The sequence below is a fragment of the Lepidochelys kempii genome, chromosome 1, assembly GCF_965140285.1.
Source record: "Lepidochelys kempii isolate rLepKem1 chromosome 1, rLepKem1.hap1, whole genome shotgun sequence".
Lineage (NCBI taxonomy): Eukaryota > Metazoa > Chordata > Testudines > Cheloniidae > Lepidochelys > Lepidochelys kempii.
Window position 1 is genome coordinate 127,020,426 of NC_136380.1, and position 27,300 is coordinate 127,047,725.

Consider the following 27,300-nt stretch of genomic DNA (forward strand, 5'->3'; position numbering starts at 1 on the left):
GATGTGGATAAATTGGAGAGAGTCCAGCGAAGGGCAACAAAAATGATTAGGGGACTGGAACACATGAGTTATGAGGAGAGGCTGAGGGAGCTGGGATTGTTTAGCCTGCAGAAGAGAAGAATGAGGGGGGATTTTATAGCTGCTTTCAACTACCTGAAAGGGGGTTCCAAAGAGGATGGCTCTAGACTGTTCTCAATGGTAGCAGATGACAGAACGAGGAGTAATGGTCTCAAGTTGCAGTGGGGGAGGTTTAGATTGGATATTAGGAAAAACTTTTTCACTAAGAGGGTGGTGAAACACTGGAATGCGTTACCTAGGGAGGTGGTAGAATCTCCTTCCTTAGAGGTTTTTAAGGTCAGGCTTGACAAAGCCCTGGCTGGGATGATTTAACTGGGAATTGGTCCTGCTTTGAGCAGGGGGTTGGACTAGATGACCTTCTGGGGTCCCTTCCAACCCTGATATTCTATGATTCTATGAACACAGTTAGCAGCTTGCAAGTTTCACACATAGAGGGAGAGAAACAGTACCAAAAACCAAGAGACCTCTTAATTAGTAATACCCTGGAATTTAAACTCTGGGGAATCAAACTCATTTGTGATTTTAATACAGAACTTCTTTAATATGATCCAACAAAACTAGGCACTAAAATGACAGGCTTCTACTTCAGCAGGAGCCATGGGTCAAATTTGTCGCGGTGAATCTGAATGGAGTTACACCAAGGATGAAACTGACCAAGTATTGCTGAATCCTTTACGGAACAGCACCTCATTCACTTAGATATTTGCTTATTATATTACATTACGTAGATTTCTCCAAACTATGATTTTTTTTCTTGTTCACTAACTGAAGTGGTAAATCCCACCAACGATCACCATACTTCTTTACCCAAGATGACCGTAAACATATAAAGTAAGTTTATTTATTTTATACATTTTTATTAGTGTCATTTATCAGTAAAACTGCCAGTTACAATCTAGAACAGGACCCTTTGCTCACCAACCAAAAGCTACTTTTAGTAATGATTGTGCAAATGACAATAAAAAAAAAAATCTTAAAGAGCAACATTCTGCTTTCTGGCGTGCATGATTATTTAACTTTACTGTTATCCAGTTAAAGCCGTAGTTTGTTCAAAAGCTGTTGAAAAATTGCAGTCGGTTCTTTCCTAAGCCAATTTTACTTTTTCTTGTGTATATCTCTCTGACGGTTTCAAATATTTATCTATAGCTAAACGCCCAACAGAGAATGGAGTTATACCTCTGCGAGGCAGTGATGTGCTGGGAAACGGAAGTAATTGTAACACAGAATCCACTGTGCCTGGATGCCTTATGGCCAAAATATTCAGACCTGGGTGCCTAAAGTGAGGCTCCTAAATACATATTGGAAGGCACAAGTCTCTCCAGGTACTATTCCATGTGTACATGGAGTGCGCTTTATGCACCTAGCCAGTAGTGGAGAGTAAATGGGAGAAAGCGCTACCATAACCCCCTCGTCCTCACTTAAGGCCTCTTTGCTCCCCAGAGAGGCATATTTTAGGTATAATTTGGCCCAAAAGAAACATGATTTTTCAGAAATGATGTTATTACAAGTTGACTGCACCAGAGCATTCACAGTTGCAGGGTTTTATGAACAACCACCTATTTTACAGAGCAGGGTGTGCACTGTCACCTTCTTTATCACACCAGCAAAACGGGAATGTCCCACAGCACGGCTGCAGCCAGGGCTTCCACATAACGTTGTACAAAGAGAGCTGTTGTGGGACTGGAGTCAGTGTCTGGCGATGCTCCTGAACAGCTCTTTCTATTCTGCTTATTACTGTGTCAAACAGGGGCTCAGTGCCAGGTGATAGAGGTTTGGCCTCGGAAGGGTCTCTGGAGAGATCAAAGAGTAAAGGAGGGTCATGATGGGTTACACCTTCCCCAAAACAAGGGCAAATTCCTCTTCCGTAACACGCTCCAGCACCCTCTGGATGGAATATTGGGGTCACATAATGAGCCTTCCACAGTGCCCCACCTGCCAGGAGAGAAATCAGATATAGGGACTAAATGATGAGTACAACATAGCACTCTGGTATTTGAGAGTGCTCCTTGAAGGAATACAAAGACATTTACCAACGAAAACACACAAGGTTACAAGGCTTCTTAAAGTCCTTCAGAACAGATACTGATTTTGAAAGCACTAGATGTTGTGGAGATGAAAACGTCTGTAGGATGGTACAGTAGGTGTTTTCATTAAACTTCCACTTACATCTTTTCTCTATGTTGATTGCAAAGAGTCCTTTGTTGTGGTGCACCTTCTGCTGGCATTAGACATCACTACAACTTCCATGACAGTTCTGACTTACCAAGAACCTCAGGAGTCAATCCATAGGTTCCACAGAACTTGGGCCAAGCACAGAGAACTTCACTGAGGCTATGTCTACACTATGCAACTTTTAGTGACACAGCTATGTCGCTACAGCTGTGCCGCTAAAAGTCGAGCAGTGTAGCTGCTGTTTGTCGACTCTCCTGCCAACAAAAAAAGCGGCATTAGCATTGTCGGCAGGAGAGTGCTCCTGCCAACAAAGCACTGTTCACACCAGCGCTTGTTGTTGGCAAAACTTTTGTCTTTTGGGGTGTGTGTGTTTTTTTTAACACCTCTGAAAGACAAAAGTTTTGTTATTCAGTTGCCAGTGTAGACCTGGCCTAAGTATTATTGCAAAAAAAAAAAAAAAAAATCAGTTAGTGGTTGCTATGATGACTGCTTCTATGAGGAGAAAATATTTGCTAGAGTTTGTATCCATCATGGGGAGAATGTCTATACTCACTGTCCTTTTGGTGCCATCGCACCGCGTGTAAGTATGACCCACAGTAGTGAAACATGAACTCATGCTCTGACTGTTGAACTTTTCCTTGTAGTAAAGGCATCAGGTTCCGGCCATCAACTACCCTAATGTGATGGAGATAAGAGAAGTCACCAAACTGGGACAATAAATATTGTATTTATTACTCACTCTGCAGTAAAAAATTCTTAGTGCCACTGGCACTACGTCTACAGATGGTTTACATGTTTATATGTTTATAATTTCCCTGCTGCATGTGGCCTACGTTTAGAACAGCTATTAGAGAAAAGTTAAGCAAATACTGTAAATCCCTAAATAAAATGCTTTCTAAAACAAAAATTCAGACTTATCCTATTGAATAGTACACAAACAGTTTTTACAAAGAATTAGTTCTTATGGAAAACTAAGACCCCTATTCAGGAAAGCATCCCTAAAGAGAACAGCACTTAAGCACGCTTTCCTGAATAGGGGTGGATTTAAGCACATAAGTGCATCCCTGATTTGGGGCCTAAATTAGTATTTAATAGTTTTCTTGTAATAACACTGATGAATAATTTTTTCTTTCCTATGTAACTTAAGAGTCCCATTTTTAAGGCACTTAGGTGCTTTTGAAAATATTACCCCGGCGTGTATATTTCTGACACTTCTGCAATTAAGAGCAGTGTGGCATTCGGGGGATGGCCTCCCCATTCAGAGTTCTACACTGCAATAAAACACCCAGGGCTGGCCCCTATCAGTTGACTTGGGCAAGCGGAACTCGGGCTGCGGGGCTGTAAAATTGCACTGTGGTGCTGTATGACTAGAGCATGACTGTTTATATAATTAATATTGCCACTCGTTGGACAGTTGCAACAAATCTTATACAAAGTATATCATGTAAGGTGTAAATGGAAAAGTTATGATTTGATGAGTAGGATTATCCTGTTTATGCGCATGTATCATTTTGTACCTGAAGTTATGAATACTGGCTACATAGATCTAGATTTCAAATGTGTTTGCTCCTGGGATAACACCCACAAGGTAATTTACGTCCAGTCTGGCCAGCACATTGTGAATGAGCTATTCAAGGTGATGGCCCATTAAAGAACACTTAAATATCACAATGGGCCACAGAAGAAGCTTGTTCCCACCCGGTAAGCCTTCCTGTGGATGCTTGAGCCAGAATATGGGTAATGGCTCCTATGAGTCATCAAGGCATGCAAGGGCATGTGACAAGCTCATGTGACCCTGGACTCCACCTTGTGCCCCTAATTTTCCACAAACTAAGACTGAGAACAGTCCCTCCACATGGGAGAAGGTATAAAGGACCCTGGAAGCATCTCCATTTTGCCTCTTTCCTGCTCTGATCTCTGGGCTATGGACTTACACTAAAAGGAGCATTCCAACCAGGGGACTGAGGACCTTCCAGTCGTTTGGAAGTTACCAGAGACTTTACAAGCCAGCTGTCTGATCCAAGAACAAAAGCTGATCCAAGAACTTTTCAATGTATGTATATAATTTATTTGACTACTTTAACTCTCCTTCTTTTCTCTTATAAATAAACATTTAGATATTAGATACTAAAGGATTGGCAACAGTATGATTCTTGGGTAGGATCTGAGTTATATATTGATCTGGGTATGTGGCTGATCTCTTGCGATCAGAAGAACCCTTTGTTTAATGAAATTGGTTTTCAATAACCACTCATCATAAAGTCTAGTGTCTGGGTGGTGAAATAAGGGCTGAAATGCCTGCGGAGACTGCATTTTTGACTTCTTTTTAACCAGTGTGGTGAGACAGAAGTTTACTTTTGATACTGGTTTGGAATATCTAATGATTGAATAACCAGCAGCTGGAGGTGAGTCCAGCCTATTTCTCAGCAGTTTATCCTGAATCTGGTGTTCTCAGATGTGACTCACTGAGGCATGGTGACATGCACTGTAGGCTTTTGGGCTTGGGCTAGAACCTGGGACCTGAGAATCATGCGGGGAGGGTTTCAGAGGCTGGGGTCCATTCCAAGCTCAGACATTTACACAGCAATGTTATAGCCCCAGAGCCTGAGCCCTGCGAGCTCGAGTCAACTGACATGGGCCAGCTGCAGGGTTTTTATTGCAGTTGTAGACATACCCTTAAATAGTTCATTTCATACTCTCTGCGGTTTCCTTGTTCTGACAACTATCCTACCCCCATGCACTACATGCTCTAACCCATAGTGTGCATACCACACAATGAATGTAAAGTTTAGCAAGAGCATAAGCAGCAATATTGTTGTTACAGATATAGGGAGTGAATATACTTTGTTGTCTCCATACCTGTCCTGGGGCACTATCCCTCCACCCAGATGAGCCACTGTGGGATAAATGTCCATAAGGCTTGTAGGTTCATCAATAACTGTGTCAGCAGGAAAGACTCCTGGCCATCTAAGTATCCCTGGCACACGGATGCCTCCTTCCCAGCCTCCCATGCCTTTTCCACCTACAGCAAAGTGACATATAACAGTTATGACTCATTAACAGACATTAGACTTGTGCATGAAATTAGAGACAGATGGCAGCAGCACATTGCAAAGGTTTAATTCAGTGGTTAAGTTCTGATTTCATAAACTTCGAGAGGGATGCACAGAATCACTCAAAAAGTAAAAATCAAACACGCCCTCAAACTGGGAGGGTGTGTGTAATTAATGTCTGTTGCAATGACTTGCAGCTTGGGACAGATGGGAAAATGGGCAAGCAAGCTTTCAAATATATGTTCTTCGGCAATAATTTTCTCTCTCTTCCCCTCACACAGCTCTTCCTGCACTCAGCTGTTAGTCTACATCCTTATGTAGGGTCAGAATGGGGCGACATGAAACTTTTGAGAGCCTACACCAAATAGCCCCATGGCCTAGCAAAAAGGGAGAGACTGGAAACGCTCTGAGAAAACACAAGACTGAAGGGTATGAAATACGTCTTAAAAAAGCATATAAAGAGCCTCATCCCCCATTTTAATTCAGAGTTTCAGTACAGATTGGTTCTGTTTAGACATGGGCTAACATTTTCAAAAGTGACTCAGCATGTAGGATTTAGTCACTTAGGAGTCTAAAACCTAAGTGCCTATTTCACTTTTGAAAATGAGATTTAGGCTCCAAAGTCACTTAGGTGGTTTTGAAAAAGTTACCCAAGAACTTCAAGACCAGAAACATGAATCTCAATAATACAAAAGCTATCATATATCCTTATTTGAACTTTCAGTCAAATGTTTTTCCCTAACCACATTGTACACAGGAATAAGACAGATATAGATAGAATAAGATTTTTACACAGATCAAGCATCAGAATGCTCAGATTGCTTATGTGCTGAAGAAAAGATGTGTACTGTGGTACAGTTGGGTACACCCAATATAGCCATCAGGTTTCCATGTCTTTTCGCTGCTCGCCCTCCAAATCCCATCAGACTCATTCACCAAATCTATAAGTACTGCTTCCATTCAATGGCAGCAATCAGAGCCACTTAACAGTCCAACTGCATAAGGAAGAGCCAGGAGCTAGGAAAAGTTCCTCCTTCCCCTCTCTAAAAGCAGGCAAACTCTCCCTTTCAGTAGAACACAATTTCCACAGCTCAGGGAGTCACAGTTTCAAGTCTTTGCCCCTGGCTCTGTACTTGGCCAGTGCTGCACTAGAAGTCAGGCCAGGTTGCAAAATTAATACAAGCTGCAGTTTGAAAAATGAAAACATTTACATGCTTTCTGATCAGCATTTGTCTTGTGTAGAGTATACTGAAAGCAACAAAACTGTGCAGTGATTGCCTTGTCACTGTGAGGGACAGCACACTCCTCCTTTCCTTTTCTGTTCTGATTACCCATGTATCTATGATTTCTGGGGTACAATAAGTAACCATAATTGAATTTGTCTGACTGCATGGAAATCATTCACATTTACTATCTAGTAGGAATGATTCCATAAAATGCCATTGAAGCTTGTGAATGTCAAGAGTTTGTATACACAAAGAAGAAAGCTTTTTTTGGTACCACTTCTCCTTACGATTTTCCCTCGCTCTCTACAAAAGATCAGTTAATAACTATTTTAATACAAATATTTTTCCCTTCTCTGAAGCCTTCCATCCAAGGAACTCACAATGATTTACAGGTGTTATGCAAGCTTCACAATACCATTGTGAGACAGGCAAGGTTAATACCTTCATTTCAGAGAAACAAGATGGAGCACAGAGAGATTAAGTTTGCTGTCCATGGTTACACATGACATCTATGCTAGAACCAGGAATAGAATAATAGAATATCACGGTTGGGAGGGACCTCAGGAGTCATCTAGTCCAATCCCCTGCTCAAAGCAGGACCAATGCCCAATTAAATCATCCCAGCCAGGGCTTTGTCAAGCCTGACGTTAAAAACTTCTAAGGAAGGAGATTCTACCATCTCCCTAGGTAACGCATTCCAGTGTTTCACCACCCTCCTAGTGAAAAAGTTTTTCCTAATATCCAACCTAAACCTCCCCCACTGCAACTTGAGACCATTACTCCTTGTCCTGTCCTCTTCTACCACTAAGAATAGTCTAGAACCATCCTCTTTGGAACCACCTCTCAGGTAGTTGAAAGCAGCTATCAAATCCCCCCTCATTCTTCTCTTCTGCAGACTAAACAATCCCAGTTCCCTCAGCCTCTCCTCATAAAACTCATGTGTTCCAGACCCCTAATCATTTTTGTTGCCTTCGCTGGACTCTCTCCAATTTTTCCACATTCTTCTTGTAGTGTGGGGCCCAAAACTGGACACAGTACTCCAGATGAGGCCTCACCAATGTCGAATAGAGGGGAACGATCATGTCCCTCGATCTGCTGGCTATGCCCCTACTTATACATCCCAAAATGCCATTGGCCTTCTTGGCAACAAGGGCACACTGTTGACTCAGAAGAAGAAAGCAGCTTTTCACCCCAGATGGGACCCAACTCACATTGAGCCCATCAGTGTTAGTCAAGCACATTAATTTTCTATTGCATTTCTAACCTTAAAAGAAATCGTAACATATTTCTTACCTTTATATATGCCATTCCAGCCACCTAGCTGAGTTTTTCCCTCTTGAGCCTCCAATTGTCCTCCATGGTCAGAGGCAAAATACGTGAATGTGTTGTTTTTCAAATCTTCCTTGTCAATAGCATCAAGAATTTTGCCTGTAAATTAAAGAAAGACAGAAAAACAGTCAAAACTTTGCTATGAATCAAACAAAAAGATCAAGATCTAATTAAAATGATCAGAACACTAAAGCTTTGCAGAGCCCTTGCAGAAACCTTTAATAGCTTTTAAGACTCTAAAAACTTGGTCGATATCAGTATTTCACTTTTACACTGATACATTTAAAGAAAGTCTCTTTCATAAAGGACACTTACCCACCAACCAATCCATTTCTTCTACATTGTCTCCATATAAGCCGTGTCTGCTCTTCCCAAGAAATTTCTCCGTGGTGAAAAGGGGTGTGTGAACATGTAAAAAGGAAACGAAGAGGAGGAATGGTCCATGCTTGTTTCTTAAAGAATTAAATGAATATTTTTGTTGTGCATTTGGAAAATTCTAGAAGCTTTCACATTCACACATGTACACACATACATTATAACTAGCACCGTATTCATCCTGACATAATGCCACTGACCTTAATTTGGCCCGTCCAGAGCATTCTGTCTCGTAATGTGCACAATGGATGACACTAGCTATTTTGGGGGGTAATGTCTCTCCTCAGAAGGGTTTGCATTACAATGCACCAAACAGTATATATTTTCAAAACAATTTCCCTAGTGAGAATGATCTCAGAAGCTCCTCACAAGAGGGCTTTACCTCAACACAAAATTTAGCTATTTTCCACTCCGTAATAAAGAGAAAGAGAGAGCGTGGCACCATGGAAGGCTGTAAACTGGGTGAAAGAAAAAAGAGGGACACATGATAATAGAACAGTTAGGCAGAAATAAATGTCAGACTTCAAGGTATCACATGTAGTCAGGAAGGGTAAATTTTTAAAAAACACCTCTATGACTGAGGCTTCTAAGTCCAATTTTCAAAGCAATTTATGCACCTTTACTTACAAAAGTATTTAGATGCCTAAAGATGCAAATAGATGCCTAGAGGAATTTTCAAAAGTGCCTAAGTAAGTTAAGCATCTAACTCAGTGGTGGGCAACCTGCGGCCCGCGGGCTGCATGCAGCCCATCAGGGTAATCTGATTGCGGGCCGTGAGACATTTTGCTGATGCTGACGGTCTGCAGGCCCAGCCCCCCACAGCTCCCAGTGGCTGCAGTTCACCATTCCCAGCCAATGGAAGCTGTGGGAAGTGGGAGCAAGCATGTTCCTGCGACCCACCACTTCCCGCAGCTCCCATTGGCTGGGAACGGCAAACCGCGGCCACTGGGAGCTGCAGGGGGCCAGGCCTGAGGATGGTCAATGTCAGCAAAATGTCTCGCGGTCCGCAATCACATTACCCTGATGGGCCGCATGCGGCCTGCAGGTTGCCAACCACTGACTAAAAGTCACTGAAAGTCAGTAGGACACAGGCTCCTAAGTGTCTATGCCACTTTTGAAAATGGGACTTAAGCACTTCTGAATTTTTTACCTGAAGTTTTATTTGCTATGTATAGCACAGTACAGTTATCTGGATGTCTCATGGGGCTTTTTGTAGTTTGTTCCCTTCCAGATGAGCACCAAAGGGGATGAGCCACTGCAGGAGGCAGGATACCTGACCAAATAGATCAAACAGTCAGATTTACTATGGTTAATTAGTCTATATTCTTATGTTAAAAAAAAAAAAGATGTCTGAAAGGGAGTAAGAGAATAAGCCACAGAGAGAATAGCCTGGCAACCACTGTAGGAGAATTGCTGGATTATGTAGCGCTGGACCAGAAACAGCCCTCCATTAACAGAGATGGGGGGCTGGCAAGAGAGAAAGAGCAGCCTGAAAGCTAAAAGAGGGGATGACAGGATAGTAGTGTGTGTGTGTGTGGGGGGGACAATAATGGAAACCTAAAAAATAAGCGATTGCCAAAAAGCATGTTTTATTTGCAGCAGTCTTGTGCTGTAATGGTGCCACTCTTCACTGGCACAATGGAGAGTATGGGCCATCAGGTTGCAGCCCATCACAAGATCTCCATACAAATTACTTATTCTCTCACTACAGCTTTTCAAAAGCATTTAAGTGATTTTGGAGCATGCACCCCACTGATTTTCACTGGGACTTATGAGCCTAAATCATCTGGCACTTTTGAAAATCCCACCCATGTGGGTTAACAAGGTGGTCCCAATTCTGCGAAGACTTACACCTCAGATGATACCATGGACTTTGGCCCAGCATTCTTTCATGATAAATATGAAGAGATAGATTTAGTTAGAAAAAATCTTTTAGCGTTTGGTTGATAGCTGGAGAAGCTACACAGTGTTGTTTTGCAAATAATAAAAAAATTGAAAAACAAGTCCTTGGTGACATATGTCACCTGGTTAAACTCTACCCTATCTGAAAAGCTCCAGGTAGTTCCAGATCCAGGATTGCTGAAATAAAGTCGAATCCGTGGTGTACTCATTTGTTGTCAATACTCAAAATGCTCTCCCCATTAACACGTCATTCATACATGTTTTCTTGGCTCCAGAAACCAAGTCAGTGAGCAATGTGTTTGTAGGCAGAAATTTCTTATGTGTTTCAAAAATATCTGAAAAAGAATTATCCAGAGACATTAACAGCTTATGCAAAAAACTCCACTTGCACCAAGGATCTTAAAAAACTCCTGGGATCTTGTCTCCTTTAAGAAAAAAGGAAGGCCTTTAGTTACCTTTCAATAAATGAAACTGCTTCCTTAAGCATGAGGGCAGACGTCCTTTCCAACTTCATAGGTTGTTCAGTAATATCATAGTTCCTCATCAGGATACAGTTCCAATATTGCACAAATCCATAACTGGAGTACCAGGAAGTGAAAAAAAGAGAGCCAGCTAAGGCAAAGAAGGCGACTATTTTCCAGCTGGCGGAAATCAAGTCAGTAAGCTTTCCAATGATAACTGTGAGCACAGCAAGGGCAATTATTTGAGTGTAAAGCCAGAGTTTGGCTTGAAGGACTGCATCCAACTCGGGAGGTTTGTTTTTCTGACAGTTGTTTAGGAGAGTAAAAGGCATGCCGTAAAAATAATCAAAACCATGGTTTGAAGGGTGGTGGCAGTGATCATTGAGGGCTTCACAGTTCATACCCTGATGCCACTTCCCTGAAAGTTAAATAAACAAAGAAAGGCAATTGTTAGGGTTGGGATTTTCACAGAAGCCTTACGAGAGCTAAGTGCCCATTTAAATGGCAGTTGGGCACATAAACCCCCTAGGTTCCTTTGAAACTTCCAGCCTAGAACATTAAAAAGCACTTGTAAAAGATGGAGTTAGCACTGCAATGCAGGTGCCTGCTGTGCAAGACTCGGAAGAAGAACCATGGATTTCAGTCCCTCCCTGTGTCTGCAGTCTTTTACGGTGCTTGTCTTAACGCAGGCCCTGAATCTAAAAAGAGATCTTCATAGGTGGATCCTTGCACCTATGTGGAATTCCACTGAAGCCAGTAGAACTCCATACTGGCATAAAAGTTTCTGTGGACTCTGTCAGGGTTTCTGGGGCCATAGATTAACCTACCCAGGGAAGGGATTTGTTTTGTAAAAAACATTAGTCTGCATCTATGCAGCCATATAAGAAATGAATACTGAAACATACTACAGGAAACACATGTACCAACATTTATGAAATAATAGTTTTCTACAAATGTAGGCAATTGTAGCTATAATAAATGTGAAGTGAAAGCAATGCCACTAGTTTGCTGTAGATGTAACTCTTCCCCCAAAATGAATACCAGTTATTCTTTCAATTTTGGCATATGGCAATGTACGATTCAGTTTATATATATTTTATATATAACCCACAAAAAACGACGTTAAAACATTTTTAAGATTGCAAAGGCAAGCACTCAGAACTTAATCCTAAACAAAGAAACATTTCCTATGTCCAAGTGTATTTAAGGAGATTTATAAATCCACATGCAATGGTCTACCTAAACTTAATTCCAAAATCTCTGTGCATTATAAGCCTCCTCCCCAAATAAGTCTTCTCAGGTTGTCAGACCCATACCAGTATCTAATCCTCTATTCTTTCTTCTGTATAAACCAGTAATCCCAAATTCCAACAGAAAATGCCTGATTTTCCTCTTATTACGAATCCAGAAAAAATATGAAAGATGAATTTGCAAGCACTGCAAACTGTTTTCTTGTTGACTTGATATGCACAAAGAATTGCTTCCAGCTTATATAAAATGAACACAGCTTCCAGTAAGGGGATGTGTACGCCGCAACGTAAGCCTGGGCTCAGACTCTGGCTTGAGTCCAAATCCTCCTTCCATCTACATACAAATCTCTCAGACTCGTGCTCAGACCTAGGATCCTAGCACCATCTGGAGCTAGAAGGTCCGAGCCTTTGTCAAGCCAGGATCCAGAGTTAGAGCCCTATTGCTTTGCAGTGTAGACACAGTCCTGGTTAACTCACATCCTGTAAGTCTGCCAAAAGTATCCTACAATTCCATGGGCCAGCTTCCTTTGTCCTCTCTATCCCAACAATCTCCAATCACCTGCAGTGAAAATGGAAGCCACCCCTTTTGGTGAGCAGCAGCAGCAGCAGCTCAGCAAGTCAGCATTAAACCTTCCATTGTCTCCTGACCACCAAGCTGCAAATACCATCAAAGAACCTTCTGTGTTTACAACAGAAACTGAACAGAACAGGCCTTTTGCAAAGCACGCTGCCTAATGATCATGGGAGCACAGCCAGATTTTGGTGAATCTCTGGTGCGAGGCCAGTAAAATCGTAGACTTTAGTAAGACTACCTGGAATTATCCCACATATCAGCAGATAGCTAAAAAGCTGACAGCGCTGCAAATCTTCTGGACTGGTGAGCAAGGCAGGGAGCGGATTAAGAGGCTGAAGAGCAAGTGCCGGAAGACCAGGGACCAGAACTGCACCTCAAGTAACTCGCCAGCCAAATGCCCATTTTATGAGGGGTTTGATCAAGTGCTGAGCACTGTGCACGATGACCTAGTCAGCTGGGATAGTGCCGTGTAGAAGTCATGTTGGCCCCTGAATTCATCATGTGAAATTCTTTATGCGAAAGTTCTGGATCCACGGCTGGTCATCCCAGTTCTGCATGCAGATGTGATCCCACCGGTCTGTGCGTGTGACCCTGTGTCAGAAGTGCCGGTGTACGTGGGGGCAATCAGAGGCTAAACTGAGTGTAGTGAGCAGCATCAGCCAGTGAGAGTCTGCCATGCCTGGGTACTCTGCCTCCTCCTGCTCTATCATAAAATCAGTCAGGTGCATTTGGTGGGTCAGAAAATGCCACCAAAAGGTCCACCAGTGTCTCATAGAAGCTCTGCCCATTTCCTGACACAAGCGTGAAAGCACAAGCAAGAGAAGTTTCTTCAAAAGGCACCTCCTTCACGTGGCTGGCTCCAGTAGCTCAGAGCGCACAGGCCACATTGAGTCCTCGGCAGGCTGTGTTGGCGGGCTGTTCAAACTTCCTCTAACATGCAAGGTGGACAGTCAAGTTTTCCCACAGTGCATCACAGTCAAAGGAGTGGAGCAACCACATTTGGGGAGGGCGCTAGGGAATTTGGGATATGGCTGGTTTGACTCGGGGCTGTGTGCTGCGGTGTAGATGCCAGAGCCCCAGTTTCAAGCCCAGATTAGAAAATTGTCAACATAGGATTAAGAGTTAATGTAAATACTCAAGCCCCAGGTTTTCAGCTGACTTGAGTTCCACTAACACTGGGATTACCCTTAGACCAGTGGTTCCCAAACTGGGGTTCGCAGAACGTTACTGGGGGTTTGCAGAACGTCACTGGGGGTTCGCCAGAAAAATTTCACTAATGGGGGTGAGAGGACCCCGGGCATTGAAGGCAGCAAATGAGGTTTGCAACTATGTTAATACTAAGTTTGGTTCCTCCATTACCTGACTTTTTAATTTTTTAAAAAATGTGGGTTTATCACATACTTGGGTATGTATTAAAGGTTCACGAGTCTCAAAAACTTTAGATCCAAGATGGCAAAGGTGGAATAGCACACTAGATCACATCAAAATCCATCTTGCGAGCAAGTAAAACAAGATGCGAGGAATCTTCCACTGGTGTCAAAAAGCAGACTGCTACCTGAAGAAGGATCATTTTGATTCACTGGAAGAGCCAACAGCCAAAATGAAAGTGGTCACTGAGTTTGTATCGGGAGCTGGTAAGACTGAGTTAAAAATAACCTTTGCTGAGGAAAAAGTTTGATGGTAATGGTTAGCAAGTATGGAACAGTCCAGGGAAAGGGTGAAATTCACCTAAACAAATCAGCACAAAAATATTCTGATGAAAAATCAAAACATTCTCTTTTTCGTGATGATTCGTAAATAAGCAAATTCAAGTGATTTCATGTCCTCGGATTTTTTGGCATCTCTGCTTGTGTGTTTACATACTCATCTTTTATTGTTTGCTTTTATTCTGTGATCGGTAAATAAACAAATAAATAAATAAATTCCTGGATTAGTCTTCAGACCTCCTCCTCAGAAAAAAGCACCTGCTCTTCTCACCTACCATTAGGGGTTACAAAGGCAAACAGTACCAATGACTTGACTTCTATGCTATACCATCACACATTTGGATAGTACTTCACATTTTCAAATGCTACTTAATAATCCAGAGGCAGAACATGCTATTTCTGAACACGGCTGGACTTACCTACCTATGAGTGGGGAACATATTATATTAGCCAGTTGTGTACTACCTACCTGCTGTTAATTTCTATATCCCTTTCCCCCTCTATAGCCAAAAGAAATGATTAAAGTCCTTCCTTTGTTGGATTTCTGTCTCTGTCTCTGTGTGTATATCTATATCTCAAAGGAAGCACTGAGAGAGTTTTGTTAAGCTTTGGAAAGGCTCCTGGACCTAGTACAAAGCTCAGTTGTTCTAACCATTGTAACCATGCCACTTCTTGTGACATATTTTACTTCTCCTATTTTATGCTCCCTTGGGTTCAGATGATTAAATGTTCAATGGGAATGTTAGATCTTTGGGGTAGGGGCTGTCTTTGCATTATGCATGGGTAAAGCACCTACCACATTAGGGCAACAAGCCCCAATTGGGAGTCTCTAGGTCTTTCCACACTACAAATATTAAACAGTGCTAGTTTGCTACAATATAGGATGAGTGTACAGTTATCATAAATATCAGAGAGGCAGTGTTTCCTAATGGATAGAGCACTGGATGGTGACTTAGGAAATCTGGGTTCTATTCCTGGCTCTGCTGCTGGCCTGCTGGGTGACCTTGGGCAAGTCCTGTGTCTCAGTTTCTCCATTTGTCAAATGGAGATAATAATACTGACCTCCTTTGTAAAGCACTTTGAGATCTACTGATGAAAAGCACTATATAAGAGCTAGATGATCACGATGGTCCCTTCTGGCCTCAAAGTCTATAAGGTATTATTACCACTATTATTAATATAGACACCTGCATCTATTAGGTATTTTTTTCACCTGCTCAGGGGCTACCCATCTGTGACTGACAGACAGTTAAGAGAAAATAAAAACCCAAACAGTCTCCCAAACATCCGGGTAATCATTCCTGTGCCAACTCACGATAAAACATATTCCTACATACCTATAAGTCCCGTGGTGTAACCCTGCTGACGCAGCACCTTGGCAAAAGTGGTTTCATTTACAGGGAGTCCTCCTGACCCAGCATTCCACTGCAGGGCACGATACCCATTACTGGAAGCCATGCCTGCAGTACATAACAAAATACACCGAGTATTTTCTGCTTGATTTTTCATTGTTTTCATTGCTTAAGCCACACTCCTGCCAAGATTTAAGCAGGGTTAGGTAATATCTTTTATTGGACCAACTTCTGTTGGTGAGTGAGACAGAAGAGCTCAAAAGCTTGTTTTTCTCACCAGTGTAAGTTGGTCCAATGAAAGATATTACCTCACCCATCTTGTCTCTCCAATGTACTGGGACCAACACAGCTATAACGACACTGCATAGAAGTGCCTTGCATAATGACAGGTTTCAGAGTAACAGCCGTGTTAGTCTGTATTTGCAAAAAAGAAAAGGAGTACTTGTGGCACCTTAGAGACTAACCAATTTATTTGAGCATAAGCTTTCATGAGCTACAGCTCACTTCATCGGATGCAGTGAGCTGTAGCTCACGAAAGCTTATGCTCAAATAAATTGGTTAGTCTCTAAGGTGCCACAAGTACTCCTTTTCTTTTTTACTGCATAGAAGATTTATGCATGCACTTAACTTTGAACCTGTGGAACTATTCATGGAGCATAAAGCACACCCACATAAGTCTTGCAGGATCAAGGCCATAAGAATAAAATGTAGCAGTCCCAGATTGTTTATATACTAATGTATGTATTTGCACCACATGCATTATTGCGGTATCAAAGTGCTTTAATGGGTCAAGGACAGAGCAAGACAATAAACAAATAATATTTGGCACTGTTTTTTGTATCAGAGAGGAGGGATGGCCCATGCTTTAGGGCATTAGCCTGGGAATTGGGAAGCCTGGGTTCCATTCACTGCTCTGTCACAGACAGCTCTATCTAGCCAAGGGTAGTACCATGTGACTTGCAGAATTGCTAACATCATACTTATAGCTAAGAAAAGGGGAAAAATACATGATCTGGGCAATTACAGACCAGTTAGTCTGCCCTCAGTAGTATACAAGGCTTTATAACAAATTGTGAAGGACAGAATAATTAAATTAATGGAGGTAAATGGTAAAGGGGATGTAACACAACAAGGGTTTGCCAAAGATAAATCATGCAAGTCTAACCTGATTTTGTTCTTTGAGAAAATAACTGATTTTTAGATAAAGGAAGTGCAGTAGATATAATATACTTGGACTTCAGCAAACCATTTGACATGGTACCACATTGGAAATGTTTAGTTAAATTAGGGAAGGTGGGGATCAGTACAAGCATCGTAAGGTGGATGAGAAATTGTCTAAAAGGGGAGAAGGCATCAGGCTGAAAGGTGAATTATTGGACCAGAGGGAGGTTACTAGTGGAATTCCTCAAGGATCAGTCTTGGGACCAATCTTATTCAATATTTTTATTAATGACCTTGGTACAAAAAAATAGAAGTGTGCTAATGATGATCATTTGCTGAAGATACATAGTAGGGAGGCATCATCAATTCGGAGGAGGATTGGAAAGGTTACACAGGAAGATCTGGATGACCTGGAAGACTGGAGTGATACAAATGGGATTAAATTCAACATCACACACTTCGGATCTAATAATAAGAATTTCTGCTACAAGCTGAGGTCTCATCAGTTGGAAGCGACAGAGGAGGAGAGAGACCTGGGTGTGGGGTTGATCACAAGATGACTGTGAGTCACCAATGTGATGTAGCTGTGAAAAAGGCAAATGCAATCCTAGGACGTAACAGGTGACGCATTTCCAGTAGAAATTGAGAAGTATTAACGCCATTGGACAAGACCTCATTTGGAATACTGTGTGCAATTCTGGTCACCCATGTTCATGAAAGATTAATTTAAACTGGAACAGGTGCAGAGAAGAGCTAATTGAATGGTCTGGGGAACGGAGAGCCTATCTCATGAGAGGAGACTGGAAAAACTTGGCTTGTTTAGTCTAGCAAAAAGAAGGCCAAGAGGGAATATAATTGCTCTCAATACATAAGGGGGTAAATACTAGTGAAGGTGAAGAACTATTTAAGCTAAAGGACAATGTCAGCCCAAGAACAGTTAGATATAAACTCACCATGAACAATTCAGTCTGGAAATTAGAAGAATCTTTCTAACCATCAGAGGGGTGAGGTTCTGGAACAGCCTTCCAATAGGAGTTGCAGTTAATCTTAACTATTTTCAAGAGAGAGCTGGACAGATTTATGAGTGCAGTTGTCTGACAGAATTACTTGTGCTGGTAGGAGAATCTCAGCAACCCTGGGACTGACATCTGGTTTAGGTCTTCTTTTCCTAAAGCTCATGCTTCAGGCTTTCAGCTGGCTACCTGCCAGGGTCAGGAAGGGATACCCGCACTCCAATGTATTTTGTTGGGAGGTTTTTTTGTTTGTTTTTTAATCTTCTTCCTCTGAAGCATCAGGAATGGCCAAGCTGGAGATGGGACACTGGACTTATCTTTGGCAAACCATTGAGGTGGCACCAAGCATAATCTCTCTCAGGTATGTGGCTGGCTGGTTCTTGCTCGCATGCTAAGGGTCAAAATGATACTATATGAGCAATCGGGAAGGAAGTTTCTTCCAGTCAGATTGGCAGTGACCTTTGGAGGTTTTCACCTTCTTCTGCAGCGTGTGGGTCATCTGCCATAATTTTCTGGCTATATCTCACTCAATCTTTTTCATACTGCTGCAGGGGCCGCAGGCACTGGGCAGTTTGTCCCTTTTATTCTCTGCCTATGATACATAATAGTCTCCTGTGGGATTTGGTCTAATTTCAGTTGTTGGGTTTAGTGTGTGGGTCCTGGGTGGTGGTGGTGGCCTGTGATACAGAGGAGCTCAGACTAAGTCGTCCCGTCTGGCCTTAGTCTTGATTTGCCTCCATTCCCCTTTTGAAAAATGCAGATAATATTTCCCTACATTGAAGGTTGCAAGACACTCAGTAATGCCTTGTGGTAATGGGGCCAGATAGATCTCCACCCAAGAGTCTCAAAATTCATCACAAACGTCAATTAAGTCTCATGACACCAGCATCAGGCAGATAAATATTATCCTCATTCTGCAGGAAGGAATGAAACCCAGTCCCTAGGCTTTAAACACAAAAGTATATTTATCTCCTCCATGTCTTTGGTTTACACAAGTTTAGGCAAGCTAAGACCAATGTCAAATCTGCATACCACACAGTTTATAACTCTCAAATATTTTGTGCTAGCGTTCACATTTATATCAGCTTAAAAGTCACTTCTATAGTTCTGTTTCAGAGTAACAGCCGTGTTAGTCTGTATTCGCAAAAAGAAAAGGAGTACTTGTGGCACCTTAGAGACTAACCAATTTATTTGAGCATAAGCTTTCGTGAGCTACAGCTCACTTCATCGGATGCATACTGTGGAAAATACAGAAGATGTTCTTATACATACAAACCATGAAAAAATGGGTGTTTACCACTACAAAAGGTAAACCAGCAGGAGAGTAGGGTGGGGGGAGAGAAAACCTTTTGTAGTGGTAAACACCCATTTTTTCATGGTTTGTATGTATAAGAACATCTTCTGTATTTTCCACAGTATGCATCCAATGAAGTGAGCTGTAGCTCACGAAAGCTTATGCTCAAATAAATTGGTTAGTCTCTAAGGTGTCACAAGTACTCCTTTTCTTTTTTCTATAGTTCTGTAGTTAGAAGGCCTGCAAATGATATGAGTATATGATAAAGACATAACCACTCAAAACAGCACAGGGAAGTCAAGTTCTTCCTCAAGAGACTGCTAGGACTACAAAGAATAATTAGCTGTCAACAATATCTTGAAAAGCTAAAAGTTTACATATTTGGTCTCTTTATAGTGTCAAAACACAATTAGAGTCTATAAAATAGCTGATATTCTCATCTGATAACAGCCCTTTGCTCCCTTGCAATGTTGACCTAAAATACAATAATTTCTCTCTTTTTGTATAATTTTGTGATCTTCCACTCTATACAGAAATTATTGTGGTATGTCAATCACCCGCTGCAAAAGATTTTAAATAAATGGGAAGGGTTTTCTAAACTGTCACAGCTTGACCATTGCTTGTTAGAACCCACTGTATTCCCTTCGTCCATAGCTTTCAAGCTCAGCAGAACACAAGGAAGTGGACACAGCATTCTCTGTAAAAGCTAAAGATGTGAAGAATCTCATTTTACATTGGCATCCTTTCACTCCTACACTAAGACACTTAAATGTGACTCTGACTTTTTTCATACGGTTATGCTGAAGGTTTGTAAAATGATGTTAACCCCTCCCAGCCCCAAAAGTTCATTGTTTACCAAGTGTTACCATCCAAATCTGAGATACCAGCAATAGAGTATTTTCTTCTACTTAGGATAGAAAATTACTGCATTATCTTATATTTCACTATTTGGGGACTGTTGGTAGATGTTGACTTGTTACTGATGATCACCAGAGCTCAGCTGATTAAATAGACAGCATTGTATCACTAAAAACGTGCCCAACCTGATCTGATGGCGTATCTGCCAGTCAGGAAAGCTGCTCTGCTTGGAGTACAAAGTGGAGCTGCAGCAATGTGCTGAGTAAGTTTCACCCCTTCCTTGGCCAGCTGGTCAATATTAGGGGTCCTACAAAGAACAAACAAAAGAGGCATATGTTAACACAAGTAGGTAGCAAGTTGAAGGATACATACATGAAACTTATTACAAGAGAAATCGAAACTAACTCAGCTTTTACATGGTTTCCCTGGAAGCATTGCTCTTTTATGCTATATGTATACTTTAAGAATGTTTGGTACAGTGCTGAGTAGCCTTTCACCACTAGAGAACTAGGACCAAATTAATCCCTGAAGTAACTCCACTGATTTGAATGAGTTAACACAGGAATAAATGTGGCCAATGGTTTCAAATATAGCTTAGTCTGCAAAAATGAAACTGCTGCAATTACACATGTAAGTGGAAAGGAGTACTAGTGGTACCTTAGAGACTAACCAATTTATTTGAGCATAAGCTTTCGTGAGCTACAGCTCACTTCATCAGATGCGTTCAGTGGAAAATACAGTGAGGAGATTTATATACACACAGAAAATGAAAAAATGGGTGTTATCATACACACTGTAAGGAGAGTGATCACTTAAGATGAGCAAAGTAAAACTATTTCCCCATGTTTATTCCCCCCCCACACCCTCCCTCCACTGCTCCTCAGACGTTCCTGTTAACTGCTGGAAATGGCCCACCTAAATTTGTTAGTCTCTAAGGTGCCACAAGTACTCCTTTTCTTTTTGCGAATACAGACTAACATGGCTGCTACTCTGAAACATGTAAGTGGGATGCTGAACATAGAAGGAATGATTTCCCATTCAAATGCTTTGACTACAGTAGAACCTCAGAGTTAAGGACACCCCGGGAATGGAGGTTGTCTGTAACTCTGAAATGTTTGTAATTCTGAACAAAGTGCAGTTCGGGCTCCAGTTTCAGCAGCTGACACTCCAAGCCAGGTTCCAGCAGCTGCTGAATCCCCTCCTCAGTGCTGGCATCTTTCTTGCAGGGAGCTTCTTTCCCTGCATCGGACTGCAACCTTGTCCCCTTCTGGCCAGAGGAGGGAGGTGTGAAAACAGCTTGTCCCCCTCCCATCCGGGGGAGGGGTGTGAAAACAGCGTCCCCATCCTGGCCTGGGGAGGGGTGTGTGAAAACAGCACCCCCCCCACAAACTCCTGGCCGGGGGGGACGGGGGAAGGTGTGAAAACAACGCAGACCCCAGTGCTGCTCCTGCTCTGCCAGCTGCCTTGGGCTGGCAGACGCAGCGTCTTCACTCCTAGATGTAAGTGGCTACCCCGCGGATGGGAGTGGGGTGAGGGGAGGACAGGCAGCCCAGATGTGCCTACCTTTAAGATGTAATACAGGCACAGTACAGTATTTGCTTTCTTTCTTTTTCTTTTGTCTCCGCTGCTGCCTGATTCTTCTGGTTTCACACGGTATCCGGTTCACCAGTCAGTCCATAACTCTGGTGTTTGTATCTTTAAGGTTCTACTGTATGTCACTTTTATAACCCTATATTTTGGAGTTCACTGAACCAAAACCTCCAATCAGGTATCTGGAGCTTTTGTGAGCCAAGCAGTTACTGTTCAGTGTTGACACTACAGATTATATATGGCAGCAAATAATAATATAGTTACACAATGATATTTTTATAAGGTTCTAACTCTCCCAGGGGGTAGGACTGCAGCAGTAGGAGGAGGGAAACAGGCCTTACAGACCTTCCTACCTCCACGAATGGCAGATCTGGACAATGGGGGCAGGAAGTCTACAGTGCTCCTTTCTGGAACCCCAGCACCGCCATGTGAGGCAGGAGGAGACCCCCTACCACCTCTTTGGGATTGCCTATAAAAAAGGCGGAGCTTCTTCAGGTGGAACAAGCCCTTCTGCTCCTGCTACAGACCCAGGCTAACTGGGAGAGTACAGGCCTTGTGGGCCATCCCTCATGAGTAAATTAGTGAGTGCCAGCCCACAGGATCCAGTGGGCAGAGGCCTCATGTACTCGGAAGAAAGGAGTGAGAAAATGGATGAAGATTGGAGGAAAAGCATAGCACAGAAAGAGCCAGGTTTATAGATAAAAAAAGTAGAAATGGGTAAAGTGTAAGATATATGTAGAGATAGACAAAGGGTAAATAATAATGATACAACATGTAGTCAGAGGTTAATGGACAGAAAATAAAAGGAAATTCAGATCGAGTGGAAATAATAATGTTGCTTCCTTCCCCCATTTCTTTTTTTATTGTATATGTAGGCCCTAATCCTACAAGTATATACACATGGACTTAACTGTATGTGAGCTGGCCCCATTGACTACAAGAAGACTACTCATATGCATTAAGTTAAGTGCATGCATGAGTGTTTGAAAGACTGGGGCCTTGGACTGTAAAGTCATTGGGGCTGGAGCTTCTCTTATTTTATGCCTGTAAAACATGTAGCCTACTTGAAAAAATTAAACACATACATATATTATGAGAGAGCCTTTACCTTATGGTATTGTTACCATAGCAACCTATGTCTCCAATGCCAAGATCATCTGCCATTATCAGTAAAATATTGGGTTTAGAATCCACAGCGACACTCATTCCACATGTCTTTGGAAATATGCATAATGCCAGCAGAGCAGTTAGGTAGCTCCTGAAATATAGTAAAACAACTTAAGTCGTTACCCGTATGAACCACTGTACTGTTCCCAATGGAAATGCTAATATGAGCCAAGGTTTGAATTAACTTAGGACAAAATGTAGCCCCTGCCTCCACGGCCGAGGAGAGCGCTGCTGGCAGCGGGTCTGCTGCATGAGGAAGTGGGAACTAGATACAGGGGTGGGTGTAGAGCAGGGGTGAAAGTAGCTTAAATGACTTACCAGTATGCAGGGCAGCCGGGGTCCAGGGCAAGGTGTGGGGGGAGGGAGCGACTCTGGGCCCCCAGAAGGGGCGTGGCCTCTGGCAAAATCCCCCAGCCAGCCCTTCAGCGCTGCCTGGCCTGTGCCGATTTAAAGGGGCTGGGGCTCCATCCACAGGTGCAGTGGCAGCAGTGGCAGCTGGAGCCCCAGGCCCTTTAAAATGCTGGGCCCCAGGGCAGCTGCCTCTTTTGCCCCCCTCCCCATCAGCTGCCCTGCTGGTACGATCAGCACTTTCTTACCAGTATGCTGTACCGGGCCATACTGGCTTACTTTCACCTCTGGTGTACAGCTAAACTCCACAGGGCCTGCTGTGAACAGGAGACAGAAGGGCAAAGGCTCCATTGTTGTGTGTACCCCCCCATCTGTTCCTTCCTTCCACGTACTGGTCTCCCTGCTCCCAAGTAGGTTACTCTAGTCATTGGGCTGCCTCTGTGGAGGAGCTCTGCAAAGGTCTCCCACTACAGGCCTGCATGGGAGAGAGGATTCCTTTTCCCATTTACCTGGCTTTCATGCTGGCCCCAGGATTATAGTCTGAAGGTAAAATTTTCAAAACACAAGAATTAGGGGTCACCAAATGAAATTAATAGGCAGCAGGTTTAAAACAAACAAAAGAAAGTATTTTTTCACACAACGCACAGTCAACCTGCGGAATGCCTTGACAGAGGATGTTGTTGCCAACACCATAACAGGGTTCAAAAAAGAACTAGATACGTTTCCATCAATGGCTATTAGGCAGGATGGGCAGGGATGGTGTCCCTAGCCTTTGTTTGCCAGAATCTGGGACAGGGGATGGATCACCTGATGATTACCTGTTCTGTTCATTCCCTCTGGGGCACCTGACATTGGCCACTGTCAGAAGACAAGATACTGGGCTTGACGGACCTTTGGTCTGACCCTGTATGGCTGTTCTTATGTTCAAAATTGACTTAAGCTCCTAAATCCCATTTTTTTCACACTTTCTAATATACTAAGTATGTCTGTCTCGAACAGGGTCAGCTTTTGAAGAGTTCTCAGCTGCTCCAAATGTCAGTTAAAGATTACATTCCTTGAGCCTGACTCCACATTTCTCTCTCTTGCAAAGTCCTTGGTGAGGGAATCAGTAATTTTGCTGGAGTAAGAACAGTAGCAGTTCTATAGTACTGCATGAGAAAAGAGTCTCCCAATATCAATCCACTCCTAAGCCTTTAGCTTTTAAAGAATTGCTGTCAAGTTGTTTACTCCAAAAATGTGATGTATGGAAAGAATAGCTGTCACCCCACAAACAAGCTGGAAACAAAAGCATATTTAGAAACAATTCAATGGTATAAAAGATAAATCTGCTTCATACTGTAAATAAGGAATATGCAGCTGCAGCCAATGAATTGCTTAAGAGCAAAGTTCTTGTCCTTATGCAATCGTCTATTAATAATTTTTGGCATGGCTATGTATTGTCATGTGAGAAACTTGGGTCTGGACGCAACTTTGAGAATTCCACTTACTCATACTACTTGTCCTCTGGAAGGGAGGCTGCTGATCACAGTACAGTTGAAGATAGCTCTTAAAAGTTACACCATGTTGTACTGGTATTATGAACTCCCGCAAAGAGCACAAAGGGTGATACAGTAATAGCCATGCAAGATATTGGAGCGTAATACATTACACCGGAGGAAAAACAACAGCCCCTAGGAGGGCAGATTAATTCATGCAGGCATTTTTTTGTCTGAAATGGACTGACAGGAATAACTCTCTCTTCTCTCCTACTACTAAAATCAAGGCAGTTTGACTTTATGAAAGCTGCTTTTATTAGTATCTACAAATGTCTTAGCCCTTAATTTTTGCACAGCGTGAGGCTCTAAATATTTGTCGATGACACTGGAGTTATCAACCCAAAATAAATTCCTGCTCAGGGTAATAGAATTTTGCTGCCTAATGTACATTCCAGCTACAGTTTCAAATGGATGCCCTAAGCTGCTGTGCTCATACCTAGAGATGATGGCCTTTCAGTAGTATTTCCCCAAGTATGGAACAAGGGCATTGTGAGATCTAATTATGTATTGTTGGAGTAGGCTAGGGTAAAAAGGAAATGTGGAATTGGAATGTACCATGTGCAACAATATTTTTATTGTTCATTCACCCACAGCATGCATAACCACTCATGTTTCTTAAAGAACATATGTGGTGTCAAAACATTATCATATCCTCCTTTAAAAAGACCCCCTAACTGTCCTTTCTAGTTAATTTAGGGTGAGCAGATGTCCTGATTTTACATGGACAGTCCCAATATTTGGGGCTTTTTCTTGTATAGGCTCCTATTACCCACAACGGCGGACTGATTTTTCACACGTGCTATCTGGTCACCCTAAGTTAATTCTAAGTGGAATGAAGCCTACATGAGAAATTGGCATCCTGCACTGCTTGTCTAATCACAAGTGAGGAACTGATCAACCTAGGAATGTGTACAAAAGGCTGAAGGAATAGGCTCCACAAGCAAAAGGAACAGACCAGGAGAGAAAAAAATATATATTTTAACGTAATGGAATTTTACAGGGAAAATTACAACACATGCAGAATTTCAGGGCACGCATTGCTGCAAGATTCATCTGGATCTGCATCGCTTGGTGAGCTGGGCCCATTTTAAAGCAAAAGCATTTTAATACTGCCAAATACATACCAAAGTTATCTATTTGGGAACAAGGAATGCCGGCCAGGTGATTGTGTCTTGGAAGGCAGTGACTGTGAAAAAGATTTAGGGATCATAGTGGACAAGCAACCTAACATGAGCTCTAGTGCGATACTGTGGCAAAAAGGGCTAATGCTACCCTTGGATATACAAAAAGGGGAGTAGTTAGTAGGAGTACAGAGGTGATTTTACTTCTGCATACATCATTAGTGAGACCAATACTAGAATACTCCACGTAGTTCTGGTGTCCACATTGTAAAAAGGATGTTGAAAAAGCAGAGAGGGTGCAGAAAAGGCTACAATGATTCAAGGGCTGGAGAAAATATCACAGTGAGAGCCTTAAAAAGAGCTCAATCTGTTTAGTTTATCAAAAACAAGATCAAGAGGTGATTTGATTACAGTGCATATGTACCTTCATGGAGAAAATACTCGGTACTACATGGCTCTTTAATCTAGTAGAGAACAGAACAACAAGAACCAATGGCTGGATGCAGAAGCCTGACAAATTCAAAGAAATAAGGAGCATATTTTTAACAGTGAGGCTGATTAATCATAGGAACAAACTACCAAGGGAAGAGGTCATCAAATGATGATGATGTCTTTCTGGCAGATATGCTTTGGCTTTACATAAATTATACTTTACATAATCACAAGTAATTGGCCTCAATACAGGGATAACTGGGTGAAATATAACAGCCTGTGATACACAGGAGGTCCAACTACATGAGTGAATAGTGCCCGCTGGCCCTAAACCTTATCAATCTATAAACCTGCAGATTTTCCTTCAGATGGGACAGCAGGAAAAGAGAAGGGAAGAAAATCAGTGATAGAAACAAATGTAACAAAGGAGATGTATGAGGAAAATAGGGCATGTAAGAGTAAATTAACCAGAGAATTACTACAGGTCACATGAAATATAACTAGAGTGCAAAACTCTCAGATACTCTAGTATAAATGCACAGGTTTCAGAGTAGCAGCCGTGTTAGTCTGTATTCGCAAAAAGAAAAGGAGGACTTGTGGCACCTTAGAGACTAACAAATTTATCTGAGCATAAGCTTTCGTGAGCTACAGCCGAAAGCTCATGCTCAAATAAATTTGTTAGTCTCTAAGGTGCCACAAGTCCTCCTTTTCTTTTTATAAATGCACAGTAACTCCACTGATGGTGAAATTGAAAGCAAACTTTTCCCCAGTGTATCTGTGCTTGTCACAATCCAGCAAATCCCAAACTGGATAGAGCTGAGTTTGTAGGGATCAAAGAAGGAAAGAGGAGAGGAAATAGGGATGAATTGCTATTTTCCTTTCTTAACACTGCCCATGTTGTTTTCCACTGTTTATGACACAATGAGCCACCCCGTCTGAAGGCAGCAGTTCTGATTAAGCAGACAATTGGAGACAAGGGCAGATAGGAGCTAGCAGAGAAGAGATGCAATTTGACTTGAAAGCCAGACAGAAGTCAAGAAAAACAGACTTTTACTGCCTAGGGTTTACTATTTTGAAACATCCTGTAAATAAAATTCTGCATCAAAACAGAGTATGGCTCAAAAACACCTGGGAGCCTGTGCAGAGGGCACAAAGAATACAAAGCTCTGACCATGTTCCAGAGGATCTGGACCTACACACCTTCTGGACAAAGGAAAGGTCTTCGAGTGCGACCCCTTGGTACAAGTGGCAGAACACTGCTGGTCGACTCCCATCTGAAAGCCAGATTCCTGCACTGCAAATC

The 27,300-nt window shown here is 42.3% G+C and overlaps 1 protein-coding gene across 2 annotated transcripts; it reads right to left on the reverse strand.

Annotated features, from left to right (window-relative positions):
• Window positions 1-591: 591 nt before the first annotated feature.
• On the reverse strand, window positions 592-27,300 carry LOC140914981 (arylsulfatase D). Of its 2 annotated transcripts, XM_073354172.1 has the most exons (10): window positions 27,198-27,300; window positions 22,503-22,652; window positions 19,990-20,111; window positions 15,464-15,586; window positions 10,591-11,014; window positions 8,174-8,310; window positions 7,823-7,957; window positions 5,110-5,272; window positions 2,804-2,925; window positions 592-2,010 (listed from the first exon to the last, which is right to left on the reverse strand). In XM_073354172.1, the coding sequence occupies exons 1-10, from the start codon at window positions 27,269-27,271 to the stop codon at window positions 1,640-1,642; spliced, it is 1,821 nt and encodes a 606-aa protein (XP_073210273.1). In that variant the 5' UTR covers window positions 27,272-27,300; the 3' UTR covers window positions 592-1,639. The 2 variants fall into 2 exon arrangements, with proteins under 2 accessions (XP_073210273.1, XP_073210284.1); XM_073354183.1 differs by lacking the exon at window positions 15,464-15,586.